Source organism: Sylvia atricapilla, chromosome 6 (genome assembly GCF_009819655.1).
Source record: "Sylvia atricapilla isolate bSylAtr1 chromosome 6, bSylAtr1.pri, whole genome shotgun sequence".
NCBI lineage: Eukaryota > Metazoa > Chordata > Aves > Passeriformes > Sylviidae > Sylvia > Sylvia atricapilla.
Window position 1 is genome coordinate 26125740 of NC_089145.1, and position 14482 is coordinate 26140221.

The following is a 14482-nucleotide window of genomic DNA, read 5'->3' on the forward strand; positions in this document are numbered from 1 at the left end:
CTCAGCCCTCTTTAAAGTCATGCTTATATTCAGATGTAGGTATGTGTGGCATGCATCCATCTCAAGGAGCACTGCTGTAAATTACTCCACTAGTTTAGCTGTATAATACATCCTGTCACATCACAAGTGGCCATGGAGCTCTAAAATAGCAGGACTCCTTGATGAGGCAAGAGTCCATGAGACCAGAGGGTGACTCTACTTCTTTACTCCTTTCTTTTTATTTTTTTTAACCTGCTTTTCTCTCAGTAGCTTTCTTTCTTCAGCCTTTAAGCCTCTTCATCTAACAGACTCATGCCAAACTCTAAGAGACTAAGCCACATCTTTACAGCTTGTGCTATCAATAGTATGAACATTCATCCCTCCACTTATTACCCCAGTCAGACAATTCTACAGTACAGTCGAATGTGTGCTGGGTCAATGCTTTTCAGCTTTTTTTTAGTGTTAGGTGCTTGGTTTAGATAGATGCTCGAACAGTCAGCAGAATATTGTAGCTGCCTTCCCAAAACAGAGATCAGTCATCAACAACACTGATCCAGAGAAAATAACTTACTCTTGAACTTTCAGGAGCCATCGACACATTCTCAGACTTGACTGTTGCTCCTTTTAGACTGGTATTTATTCCAAAGCAGTGATAAACTAACAGAAGAATAATGCAGAGATCCTGAAATTCATATTCAGTTTGAGTACATGAAAACTGTATCATCATCAATAAGCAGGTGTCCTCCAAACAGATACTCAGCTGCTGATTCTTACATGAAATGTGGAATGTTTTCCATCTGTTCTCATGAGTAGGTGGTCTTTAACATGCTGGGTGCAAGACTGTGATGAAGCAAAGAAAACTGTGCCACAGTGTGCTGGTACCATTACCTATTTCAGTGCAACTGCACTGCATACTATTCCACAAACCATCCTGCAAAGATCAGACAAGATTTAAAAAAATCTTTAGCACAATCAATTTACTTTTACAATGGCTGAAAAAGCCATTTCTACACACCAACCTGAAAAAACATGTGTCATCTATGTAACCCATAAAAAACTTCCTCTCTATCCACATATTTTTCCTGCAATCACCCAGTAATAATTCCTCCATGTGTTTCTATGTCATCTACTAGCTCAGCAGCCTTTCCTGGCAAAGATAGCTTCCTTGCCTTGTCTAAGGTATTCCTGCATTCCCAGCCTGGAGAAGCATTCTGTTGAGATGAAATCACTCCCAGGATGTTGCAGGACACTCCTTTCTTCATCTCCAAGTCCTAATTTAACTAGATGGTAACCAGGGACCAAATCGTTCCCTCCTGATAGTACATCTAGAGCTGTTGTTGTGTGAAAGTCTGTCTTGAGCTGTCGAGATCAGGTATCCTTAAAGAGTGCATGTGAGTTTTTTGCAGTTGTAGTCAGGATGCTTCAGGCTGTGAAAATCACTCGCCAATCCCTGCCCCAGCTTGCTACAGCCATGGGATGCTGTGGGATGTGCTGGGATCCCCCGTGGTAGGCTGCCCAGACCTGCTGCTCTTGGCCACCTCTCTGAAGTTCTTCCTCATTCTTGAGGAAGAATCAGTCTCCACGATGGAAAAGATGCTCTAATTGCTTCCTTCCTTCACCTCCTCCAGGCTGGGCAGGGCACTTCAGCTGAGGGCTATGGGGCTGTGCGTGGGCATGCTGCTGATGATCACTGCTGCCACAGCAGTGCTTTTCAAAAGCTGTATGCTTTGTGGGTTTTATTAGTAACATTCCTTCTTCTAATCAGACCACCTTTTCACAAGGAGTAGCAGAAATCTTGGTTGGATATTCAATGAATTAAGAATGCCCACACCCAGATGGAAAAGCCCCTTTCAGGCATACAGCCACAGTAACCCTGGTTCCAGGAGGGGAAATTTTTCCACATCCACAGGAGCATGACAGGTATATGCAAGATCACAAGAATTGTGTCCTTTAGATGACTGCTTCCTCATACATATTTCCATCATGGGACTCAGAAAACTTTTGAGGAATGAGACTATGCACATTACACTGTGCTTGAAAGACATTTCCAAAACAAAAACTTCAAATACTGATCAACACAAGATGGATACTCTCACTGCACAGTGATCCCATAAATGTAGGGATGTATAATTATATTTAATAAATAAAAACACTGTTTATTATTTATATTACTTATTATATAAATCTGCAGAGATTTTTTTTATTTGATTGGTAACTCAGGCTAATTTCATAGCCCTTTCAGTACTGTTAACATTTCCTTCACCTCTTAGTGTTTGCAGATGTTTAACAATCAGACTTTTTCAGATTTTTAATAGGTCTATTCAGAAATTTCAACTGTTCAATTGCATGTTCAGAATTATTTCCATATGTAAAACTGTATCCAGAGCAATAGGATAGTCAATGCTAAGAAAAACCAGTGCCCTTTAACAGTGCTCTGCCCTCCCTCAGTAGAACCAATATGACAGAAAGAAACAAGGCTGAGCATGAACCATCTGAGGGTTGAGACTCTTTACACCTAATTCCAGATAGCTGTAAAGTTAGTGTTTACATCTAACAGCTGTTGAACATTTCTGGATTCTCGTTCTGAGGTAGACATTACCGCAGGACATGCATCACACTCTGAAAATCTCTCTTTCTGACTACTGATTCTCAAGGGCATTTATAGGTCTATCCCAGGTACAGATGTTTTGCATTTTTGATGTCAAATACATATTAGACAAACCATATTCCAAAGTTTTGAGCTGATGAGGAGTGGCCTCATTTTATTTTATGAGGTTCATTTTTGAAGTGGGAGGTGTGCAGGAACGTGTAATTTCAGCACTCTGTACTTTAGGCAACCCCATACCAACACTCAGGGTGGCAGAGGAAGCACCTGGGCTCAGACCAGCTTCTGCAGCTGAGCAGAGCCACTGCTGGAGGCATGCTGCTGGGGGTGGCTCAGGAGTGTTGACTCCTGCCTTTCCAGTTGATGCTGAGCCTGGGGCTGGAGCTGTTCCTGATCGGAGGCTCTGGCCCCTGTGAGAGACAAGGAGGCCATGCCCAGGAGCCTGGCACCAGCAGAGACCCAGCCCTGTGCCTGCCTCAGCTCCCCTTCATGTTACCAAGCCAAACCTGCACCAGAAGCAGATGTCACAACTTGCTCCTAATCTTGCTCAGCAGCGTGGCAGCTCCCCACTCTCCCCATGATCTCAAGATCTGCTTCCAACTTCCAAAACCCAGCAGAAAAAAGACCTCCTTGCTTTGCACAAGGGTGAGAGCTTAACCTCTCCCTCTTCTGTTTAAAGACTGCAGCTGTCCCAGCTGCACAAATCCTGCAAGAACAAGGAGCCCATGTCTGGCAGGGAAATGAGATATGACTTGACCTGAAATGTGATGCCTCTTAGTGTTATTAAAACATGGGTCATGGTGAATTTAGAACTATGCATCCATAATTGTTTCCCTCCCCTTCCCTTACATGCATTATTATATGAGACCTGCTGCAATCCTCAAATATTTTGGTATAAAAACTGATGTCTGAAACACCAGAGCTGGCCCTCCCTGTTAGTTTAGCATGGATCTAAGTACCAATCAAGGCCCCAGTAATACAGATTTCTTAATGCAGATAAAAATCAGCATTAAATTGGTGCTGTTGGTGTAAACACACATGCAGTTGCTGGCAAATGTTGTCATAGGTTTCTAACAGACAATCCCTCTGAGCAGGCAGAGACCCTCATATTTAAGTCTTCTGGTAGTTTCAGTGATGAAAAATTAATATTTGAGAAAACAACAGGAGGAGAGAAAAATGTATCTGCATCTTTTACATGAACACATGATTGCTGATGTAGCCGAATAATGATCACGCAAGTGCATAGGATGGAGTGGGGAATTCTGAACACAGACAAAAACAGTGACTCTGTAACCACATGCAAAAGCAACTCAGTCCATCACCAATGCATTGTCATGAATTTTGTAATTTCATAATGTAAAAAATTATCGTTCAGTGTAAGACAGGGCCAATATAGTGGAAGGTTATCAGATATCAGATGATCCTTTTGGTCCGCTACTGTCACATCCATCCCCTTGAAATTTCATGACCCCTAAATATCTTTGATCTCAGCCTATATCCTGAGCACCCAATAGAAAAACAAACACATCACTGTGACGGATTAAGAAATAGAGACAAGAAGTTACTTGTCATACGTATAATTATCATAAGTAATTATAACCCAGGAGCTCAAATTTTTTTTCTTTCTCTCATCATGCTTTTAAGTTCCTGACCCCTTGTAAGGAACAGCCATTATACCAGAACCTGATCCATAATTTTTTATGCCTCTTTTTACTATTTACAGAATTCTTCATCCTAGATATTTAGAATTTTAGTATCTCCCCAGGCTGGAGATACAAGGTATTTTAAACTAAATATTTGCAAGATGAAATGCCAAAAAGACTGTAGACTTTTTATGTAATATATCCTGTGAAAATACAGTGTAATCTTTTAACACCATTATTTCTTTAAAATTATATTAATAATCCTAATACTGGGGAAACACAATAGCTAAATTTTGAAGAGTGCATGTGAAAAAACCAAAAAAATATTGTGAATATTAATAAGAATTAGTTTAAATTTGTGAGCACCCAAATTGCATCCAGACTACTTGGTAAGCAGCTTCTCACAAAGCCCACTGGGCTGCCTGTTCACAGTATGATTTCAACTTTCACACAAAGCTCATTTTCAGCTTCATTTTGTCTCAATAGAACTTGTCTGCATAGACTACAGTGCAAATTTTCACAGAATTATCTGCCTGAGAAGTAGGCACTTCATGGGACAAAACTGTTATATTAATTACTCTTAAACTTCTCCATTGACAGATAGGAAATAATGTCCAAACTCATCACACAGTGGTAGAATGAGAACTCCCACCAAACCCAGCAATTTCTAACAAAAAAACCCACTTTGACTGACATTCAAAGAAATAGCCCTAGCACATTCAAGTATAACTCCTTTCACAGAATCCCGCTACAGTTTTTTTCCTGATGGAGCACAGAAGTTGTGAAAGATCAGTTCAATAATCCAGGACCACCTCATAAATTGCAAGGATGGAGGTCACGCTACCAAAGCCATGGCAGCAGAGCATGTCTCACTGTTACTTTTGACCCTTTCAGTCACAAAAATTACTGTAGAACAGAAAGTTCACCAGTTCTCACTTCTTTGACAAGTAAGCGAGACATTAAAATATTAAATATTCAGCCTGTTCCAAATAAAATGCATCAGTGGAATAAAATATGCAATTATGGAAACTGAGCTATGTGGTCTACTTGAACATGTGTCTGCTTATGGCAGGAATTTGGGACAAGATGACGTTTAAAGGTGCCTTCCAACCCAAACTATTCCGTGTTCTATGAAAATCATAAACATAAGAGGAATAAAACGAGTCAAGCAATAGATCTAGGGGCATTTCCCTTGTAACACTCAAGCTGCTGCCATCATTCTTTATCTACCTGAGCCCTTTCCCCTTTTGAGAAAAACAAAACTCTTAGCACTCTTTGGGTCTAAATTCTCTTAATACCTTGAAATCACCTTGGTCTGGCCCAGTACTATCCTCTTTCCTTCTTTGCCAGTCAGCATCTCCCAAGGAACCAAGGCCTGAATTTCCATCCTGAAGAAAGGAAGGAAGAAACAATAAATGATAAGGTTAAAACAACAGCAGAAGCATTATCAGGATAGATAATTAATTTCAACTAACAATAATTTATGATGAAACCTCAATTAGAAGGGCTGTTGGTTACACCTAGCTGTGTTACCGCACTCAGATTAATGAATAAACCACCACATGTTTTGGTGCACACTGGTACAAAATCCATGTCAGGGGTAACCTTTCAGTGAGAAAATGAAGGAAGATCATCACAGTTGTAAGATACCTAGAAGGTGTCTCTACATTTATCCAGTGGAAAAGGTTTTCTTTTTGTTTTGAATGGGATCTTTTGGCAATTTGCTCCTGCTCTTAGCAATAATAAACCTCAGTTTAAAATAACCCAGAATGTCTTCTGTTTGAACACAGAATGTGAAGCACTGCAGTTGCAAAATTTTAAATCCGTTGTTCCAATCTTCTTTAGGAAAGAGAAGTTCCAAAACACTTCTACAATGGGGTGCACCCTTTTGAACACATTATAGAGCACCATTAAAGGAGAGTTTCTACAGAGAAATGTTCTGTTTCTATTTCCAAAGCACTTCCTGAAGGGACATGCCTTCATCCAGTTAGGGAGCACATAGAACAATGCAAAATGTACTATAGTACTACATAATGTATTAACTAAATGCAAATCTTGAAACAATGCAGAGAACGTAAAGCAAAATAAAAAAAAATCAGAATCAAAAAGGGAATGTGTATGTGAAATTCAGTTCTCTATTCCTGGTCTCTATCCTGTCCTTATCCCATTTTTAATAACAAAAAAATGGGTTTGACACATTATTATACACATCAAAATCTTGCTATTTATACAGAAATATGCAATTTTTAATAAAAGTAGCATTTAATTGCAGAAGAAAAAAGGCTGACAATTAGTCCCTGAAGAAAGTTTCTCCCCTTGTTAATTTTTCCCCTTTTCTTATCTTTTTCTGTCACTATGCTACTCTGACTTCTCTCATTTTGTCCATGAAGATGAGATCTTTGGCTCCAGTGGATTCAGAAGGACTTTTTCCACTGACAGCCTTGAAGAGAAAATTTCACCTTAAACTCCTTCAGGAGAGGAACTGCTGTATAGTCCCATCAGACAATAAATTTGCACACTACCTTGAATACAAACACACAAAGCAGGACTTTGTTTTCTGTCAAATGCAGAGGACCTTAAGTGAAACATTCAAGCTGTTTCCTTACCTCTAGTGCATTTGATGGTATCATGGTTTTCCCTTTATTCATGTAATAGAGTGTTTCTGGCACCTCCACGGGCAGCAAATCTTGAGACATATTTGCAGGATATACTTCTGGCTCCTCCATGGGCAGGAATCCTTTAGACATGTTTTCAGAATATACTCCTGGCTCCTCGATGGGCAGGAATCCTTTAGACATGTTTTCAGAATATACTCCTGGCTCCTCGATGGGCAGGAATCCTTTAGACATGTTTTCAGAATATAGTCCTGGCTCCTCGATGGACAGGAATCCTTTAGACATGTTTTCAGGATCTACTCCTGGCTCCTCCACAGGCAGCAATTCAAGAGATATATTTTCATGCTCTACTCCTGGCAGCTCTGTGGGCAGCAGTTCTAGAGGCATATTTTCAGGATTTGCTCCTGGCAGCTCTGTGGGCAGCAGTTCTAGAGGCATATTTTCAGGATTTACTCCCGGCACCTCCGTGGGCAGCGGTTCTAGAGACACATTTTCAGTATCTACTCCTGGTACCTCCACTGGCAGCACTTCCCAAGACATGTTTGCAGGATGTACTCCCGTGGGAGTCAATGACTTGTTGTTTTATAAAATGACCTGAGGCCCCACCCATCTCATCTCTCTAAGTAAAGGACTCCCCTCCCACAGCGAAGGCAGTGGAGCACCAAGACTGCTGCAGGGAAGGACCTTACAGCACAAGCACCACAGCCAAAAGGAATGTGGTACCTTCTTTTGGCTGGGAACCTCTCCCAGTCTGCCCCTGCCCCATGGGTCCCGCACTGCTGCCAGCCTTCTCTGTGTGTGCAGAGTGCCAGCGTGGAGGGTGCTGCCACAGGGCCTGCTCCTTCAAGGCTGCTTCCCTGCCCTGAGCAGGGACAGCTCCTGTGTGGGGGGAAAGCTGGGCCCTGAAAAAGGCCTGTACATCTAAATCACTGGTGGTGGCTTCCCTGCACGCTGGCACAGCCCTGTGCACTTTGGTCAATGTCTCCCCGTAGGCGGGGGGCCTGAGCTCAGTGCCTACAGAGGGGCAGAGCCCTGGGCCACAGAGTGACCCCTGGAGATGGCCGTCCCCATCGTCTGACAGATCACTGCGTGGGCATGCAGCTCCCAGCTCCTCTTCCTTCTCCCCAGGGGAGGGAGGCCATGGTGTGCGTACAGGGCCGGGGCTTCATTTTGTAGAGGTGAGCTGCAGTAGAGGAGGTGGTCGACAGGCTGGGAGCTGCAGCCCCGGGGTGTGACAGGGCAGCAGGGGAGAAAGAGGTGCACACTTGCAGTGGGGAGCAGAGATCTTGGAATCAATGCCTATGGCTCCAGCAGTGATGCTAAGGCACCCAGCAGTACCTTAAATAGAGCAAAAAATGCACAAGGAAATACGTGACAGCAGTACAAAGCAGAGCTATTTTTACATTTTCCAGAGAAAGGCAATTGAGCTTTAAATGACAAGTGTGGGAAACTCCTGTTGGGATGAATGGAATACAGTATCCAGTGGTTAAGTTTATCGCTTTTATTTTGCAGAGAGATTTGTTCGACCAAAGAACATGGACGAAAGAGCACATTAAAATCTCTAGGCTTACCCAGTGGAAATTACCATCTTCAAACACAGAAAAACAAATGAATAACAAACTAGAAGCTCCAGTAACAGTAGGCTGTGTCATAGCATCTGCATTCCCAGCATGAAAAGTAGCTCTGCCCACACTGGAAGTACAAGAACATCTTTTGGCCTCAGGTCACAGACACTCTGAGCTACATCCTGGAGAACTCCTTTTGCAGCTTAATTTAGAGAACATCAATCATTCAGAGGGGAGGGGGTTTATTTGTTTTGTTTTGTTGAATCTAGTCAGAAAAGAAGACCTGGTTAACCTTGGAAAACCTGCCATGGGACACCAAAAACACCAGGATACTTGTCATTAGAGCAGAACAACTTTCCAAAGGCTGGTTAGTTCAGAGAGCCATTAGCATATCTGATGATAAGTGATAGAAATGCCTCCCTCTAAAGTTGGTGAACCTTAAGAAAGCTGAGATTCCCTGTCATCAAGGAAGCCTATGGAGAAGAAAGATGGATTCTTTGTACAGACTTCCATGTCTGCAGAGTGAATTCCCCATTACAGGCACACTTGGATATCTATAATGATCTGTATGGCCTTCAGCTAAATCAATGTACTCTGCTCCCATCTGAGTCACTCCACAGGGAATGGCATACAGAAAGAAAACTGCAAGGTTCTCATTAATAACTGAACTAATGCCATCTCATTTAAAATCTGAATGTACAAAGCTGAATGGTTTCAACCTGGAGAATGAAAAGCAGATGCTTCAAGTGGAAATACTCAGTGTTCAGTAATTTAAGGATAATTTAGTAAATATTCAGTAATTTTAGGTTAGATGAAGGAAAATAACCCACCTGTTTCAAAGATCTAAATGTAGCTGCCCTGGCAGCAAATTGCACAGTACTCTTTCAGCGTAGTGATATCACAGTCTTATCTGTTTATCACACAGAATGTGCCAAAACCAGCACAACCTTGTAATTCCTCTACTGCTTAGGTTTCTTACTCATCCTGCAATGCAGTTTGCAGAAGCATCACTCACTTGGCAAAGGTACCTGTATTACATCTGACTGCAGAGACAAGCTGTGGAGAAATGGACCTATATGACAAAATTTTCAACAAGTTAAAGTGTAGCTTTGTGATTCTAGGCCGGGCAAAATGAGCCTGAGATTGTTCTAACATGGTGGAAGCACAACCAGGACTGGCTGTGACCACCTCACCTTCTCAGACATGTAAATACTTATATACCAAAAACAACACTGGAGAGCAGAGCAGAGTTCTGGCACAGCTATGTTCTCTTCCTGCAGGAGAGGAGTGTTAGGCCGTCACTTGTGCAGGTAGTGAAGGAACGAGATTTGGAGCAGGAGAGAAAACTCATACGAGACAGGGCTATTACTGCTGTATGTTATCTTACCCCTGAAAAAAGTAAAAACTAATCTTCTGGGAAATAAATTTTAAACCAAAAAGTTTGAAAGTACTAGAATGTATTCTTAAGACCATACTGAGAAAAATATGGCACTTTATATCCATTGTATAGATGCATTAGCATTTGTATGCATTTAACATATAGCTAGAATAAACCTCTGATACGGAGAAGTATTCAATTCCCAGTAGAGAAGCTACCATCTTTAATGAATTTGTACACCATTGCACTCACAGTTGAATACCTGTATACATTTCTTTCATGTTACAGTTACTGATGCACTGGATTAAGCCTGGAACTTACCATGCCAGTCTTAGTGCTGCCTAACTGAAGTGTAAATTTATACTCTGTTTTATCTCTCTCAGATTTTGTGCACATCACAAATGTACAGTCCTCAGTGGTTACCTGTAGAGTGAGAAAGTCCTCTGTGCCTGGAGTTCTCTCACTTTGGGATGTTTTTCTGTACTTGGAGAAAGTTTCCCAGGACTACAGTTCTATGAGAGCAGTTCCCAAAGTTTTTTGAATCATTGTTCATTCTCCACATTGATGCAGATCACATGCAAGTTTATCATATCCCCATGAGCTGAAAACCGTCACAAGTGCAATATGACCAGCGCAGTACTTCCTCCCTGTGCCTAAACCCAGTTGTGGGGTACAGGCCATCAGCAGAGATCATGCACTAGAGATTAAGAGTTACTTTAAAAGGTGTTTGTTAAACATCTGTGAAGGATTTTCTGAATTATTTTCTCAATGTGGGACCAAAGCACTTAATTTTCAACACATTCTAGGCTATCATATCATCTGTTAAATGTCAAAACCAAATTATATCTGATAGTTGCAAAATAGATATTAAGTTAAAAGAAAGGCAGTTCAAGGAGGAATGTGGAGCATGAGTTGCTTTTAAGACTAGGTGTCATCCAGCTGAATAATCAGAAACTGCAAAATTGAAGAAATAACTTGCTCAAGATTTAAAAGCACATATTAATGTATGTAGAAACTTGCAGCTCCTTACCTGATAGTTATCAGTCTCTAATGGTGCTCAATTTCCTCAACAGAAGGAAAGGAAAACAGGAAGGGAGCAAACTAATACACTAATATATACCTTAGATTATTAGCTGAGAGAGAGAAGGCTGCAATAAGCAGTAGTTGGCAAGAAAAGTTAGACTGCTAGGGGCCAAAGAACCATCTTTTCCCACTGTTTAAGGGCAGAAAAAAAGAAGAGAGCTGGAAGCTAGGAAGTACTCACAGTGTGCATATCAGATAAGCCCAAATGGTCAGAACCTCAGCAGTAAGATTTAGTGCCATGAAATTTTCTAGATAAGAGTTGCTTTTATTTTAGATTTTAGTTGCTTTTCTTTTTAAAGGACCAGCCTATTAAGACTGCTTTGAAAAAACAGAGGAGTGATATATCTTTATCTCTGTTTTAAATGTTTGTGTCCACCACCTTTTAGCTCCTGATTTCTTCTTTCCATTCCCTGTCATATTTTCTTTATGATTGACTTCTTGGATTTCCAAGTATGTGTTTTCTTTCTTTGTCCATCTCAATACTTCATCGCTAAAATGCTATTTTTCCCTTTTTCTCGGGTATTATAATTTGGGTTTTTTTCTATTTTTTCTCCCTCCTCACATTTTATACCATCTTAATCTTACTTAATCATTCCTAATCTTTCCTTTTGTCTCATATCTCTGTACTGTAATTATTCATCCAGAAGCTTCAGGTTTGAATGATAGAGGTTTGGTCATATTTGGAACAAGCATGAATACTACAAGCGTTAGGGCACCTGAGATCAGGCTGTGACATCTGGATGAGATATCCAGCTGCATGGAGAACAGGAGATAAACTATAGTGGGTTGGAGGGAGTGCAAAGGAGACCTCAGGACCAAAGGGGGAAAAAACACAAGACATGACAAGATGTCACATCCCAGAGTTTGGACAGCATGAGATGAAGGTGTGGGAGGAGTGCTGGAGAAGTACTTCATGAACACTTCAGGAGTGCTGGGTTTCAGGGGAACCCTGCAAGGGAGAGATTTTCACAAGGAATTCAAAGGTACGTAGCTTCAATGGCATAAATGACACAGAACTCTCAGCCATTTTAACTGTTGACCAGCACGCCATGACCAGGGCATGAGGAAATAAGGCCCTGATGGCATCCTCTGCTAGTAAGACAGTGGGATATTGCACATACACAGCAGAGCTTTACATGTGAGCAGATTTTAGCACGGGATTTTGAAGACGGGAGTCCTGTTCTACCACCCACATCCTCCTGTATCTGCTGTGGCAAACACATTTTCCATCACTCACGTGGTGCAACCTGTAGTCTCACGAATGACTAGCTCACTTCACTCAGAATGTTTGCAATAATCTCTTGTCTGATCACTCACACTACAGAACAGCACAACATACTGCTGCCAACCATCCCATTCGTTCCTGTTTCTTCAGAGGCACTCACCCACTGCCCAAGTTCTCATGTGCCTCATGAGGAGTTAAAGAATCCCACTGCTGCTTTCCTTGGGTTCCTGTGGTCTGACTCATCTCACTGAGCTGCCCAGTTCTTCATGCACCTTTGTGATAATCAGAAGGGCTGGGACACAGCTGCAATTGCATGCTAATCCCTTCACTTACTATAGATAATGAATAGGTAAGAAGGAAAAGACAGACACAGAAAAGATTCAAAACATACTAATTACAACTAAGGAGGTCAGCATGTTAGTGTTTGTAGCTCCCATCACCACATGTACCAAGAGCTCTATCTATTAAAACATTTAGGAAAAGTTAAGTTAGTTCCTGCTGGTATTGACACCATGATACAGCATGGGCCTAGATTTTTGTAGTGCTTCTCTCCCTTCTAGTTAGTTTTCTCCCTCAAAGAAGAATTCCATGAAGTCACTCCTCTTCCCTGTAAAGAAGGACACTCCCAACCTGCAAAACCAAAAAGCACTTTTAAATGCCCACATCTGCAGCTGTTACCTACATTCTTGTAACGCTTCAGTACAGCCCAGAGTCCGAGCATAGGAAACATACCCCATTAAAAGCTGACCCAGAATGAAGCAGTCCCAGCAGACAAAGCCACACAAAACCTCCCTGCTGGCCTGCCAGGACAGATGACAAGGATCTTCTGCAGGTGTTCTGCTGGGAGGTGGAACAAACACCCTGGCAGATACAGCAGAGAATGCCTCAGTGGCACACTGAGAGTAAATGGGGCATCCCACTGTTAAACCAGCAAACAAGAGAACATCAAGGGAAGCAAAGGGGTATAGTTAAAGGCAGGGATGGGAAGAGAGAAGCAGGCTTCTTGAAATTTGGTGTCATCAAAGACTTGGATGGCAGGAGTAGGTACTTCATTTGCAGCTCTTGAAGGTACCTGAAACCTCTGCTGCAAGATGGGCAGTTGGGAGAAGTAGCAAACACATGTGTCACACCAAATAGGGTTGTCATAATGATAACCAGGGGAGCCTGGGAATGAAGTAGAGCTGGGACAGAGGAGAGGCAATGCCGAGAGGGACCAGATGACTCAGCAACAGAGATCACAAAGAGGGGAGCCCTTGATGAGCACTAACAAGTAAACAGCCATTTCAGCACACCAGAGGTTTGAACCCAGGCTGCAAATTGTATGGAGATGTGAGGGCCTGAAAAAGCAGTCAGGGTAAGGACACAGCACCCCTAAGGGGGCTGAGGTCATCAGAGGTGAGCATGGAAGACTAGAGATAGCAAAAGATAGAGGAAGACAAGGCACAAAGGAGGGCTTGAAGGAAGAGAGACAGATCATGATAGCAAGAAGGAAGAGAATTTTTCAGTCTTTTAGAAGTTCATATTTCATTTTGAATTAAAAATTAATTTTATATTTTTACTGTGATATATTTTTCATAGCTCAAAAAAAATATGTGTTTGTATTGACATGTTACTTCAGCACAGACAAGCAGTTGCATTTTATTTAAATTTTAAGTCATTAAGGGCAATCGATACTGACATTTTATCTTTTTATTTTAGATTAGTATCTTTGTTGTAATGAAACAGGTTTACATAGTATTTGTCTTATTAAAATTCCTCCTAAAGCAAATAATTATTTTGGTCTTCATCTCAAAAATTATCAGTTTCAACAAATTACCTTGTGCTATTTATAGTAGTTCCATACATCCTATGTTGCTTTTAGACAGGGACTGACAAATTCATGTGATTACCCATTAATTACCCATGGATATCAGTGTAAAGCACTTAGCTTGCCTTCTGACCACAAAATCTGTCTCTCAGTTTTTGATGGTGTAATTCTCACAGCATCCCATCTTATAATAACAAGAAATACTATGAGAACCACTGAAATTAACAGGACGTGGATACTGAGTTGGATCATCTAAATACTGTCAATGCTCAGTTTAAACTAGAATCATAGATTAGATAGTTATACCTGCACTGGAAGAGCTGATCCTGACTCACAATGTGGCTTGAAACAGTCATTTCCAAGATATTTTCAGAAACTAAGTATTGCTGGTGTAATAAAACTTCAAAATTCAGAAGTATAGGAAATGCCTATTTTTCATGTAAAATCTCAGATCATCTTTTATGTTTAGCTTGGCATGTTATTTCTTGCAAAATTCCTTGCTGACATTATAGGAAAATACAGTTTTCATGTTCTTTGAAATTGTCCACATTTATCATGTATTTTTCTGTTACCCTAGATTTG

At 41.2% G+C, this 14482-nt stretch overlaps 1 protein-coding gene across 1 annotated transcript in view; it reads right to left on the reverse strand.

The window, feature by feature from the left end:
* The window catches only part of LOC136362576 (cytosolic phospholipase A2 epsilon-like), a 31992-nt gene extending 24610 nt beyond the window's left edge, over positions 1–7382 (reverse strand). Inside the window, exons 1-2 of the mRNA XM_066321244.1 lie at positions 6834–7382; positions 5526–5615 (exon numbers count right to left, since the gene is read on the reverse strand). Of these exons, the coding sequence (XP_066177341.1) occupies positions 5526–5615; positions 6834–7382 (639 nt within the window). The remainder of the gene's footprint in view (positions 1–5525; positions 5616–6833) is intronic.
* Between the last annotated feature and the right edge of the window lie 7100 nt (positions 7383–14482).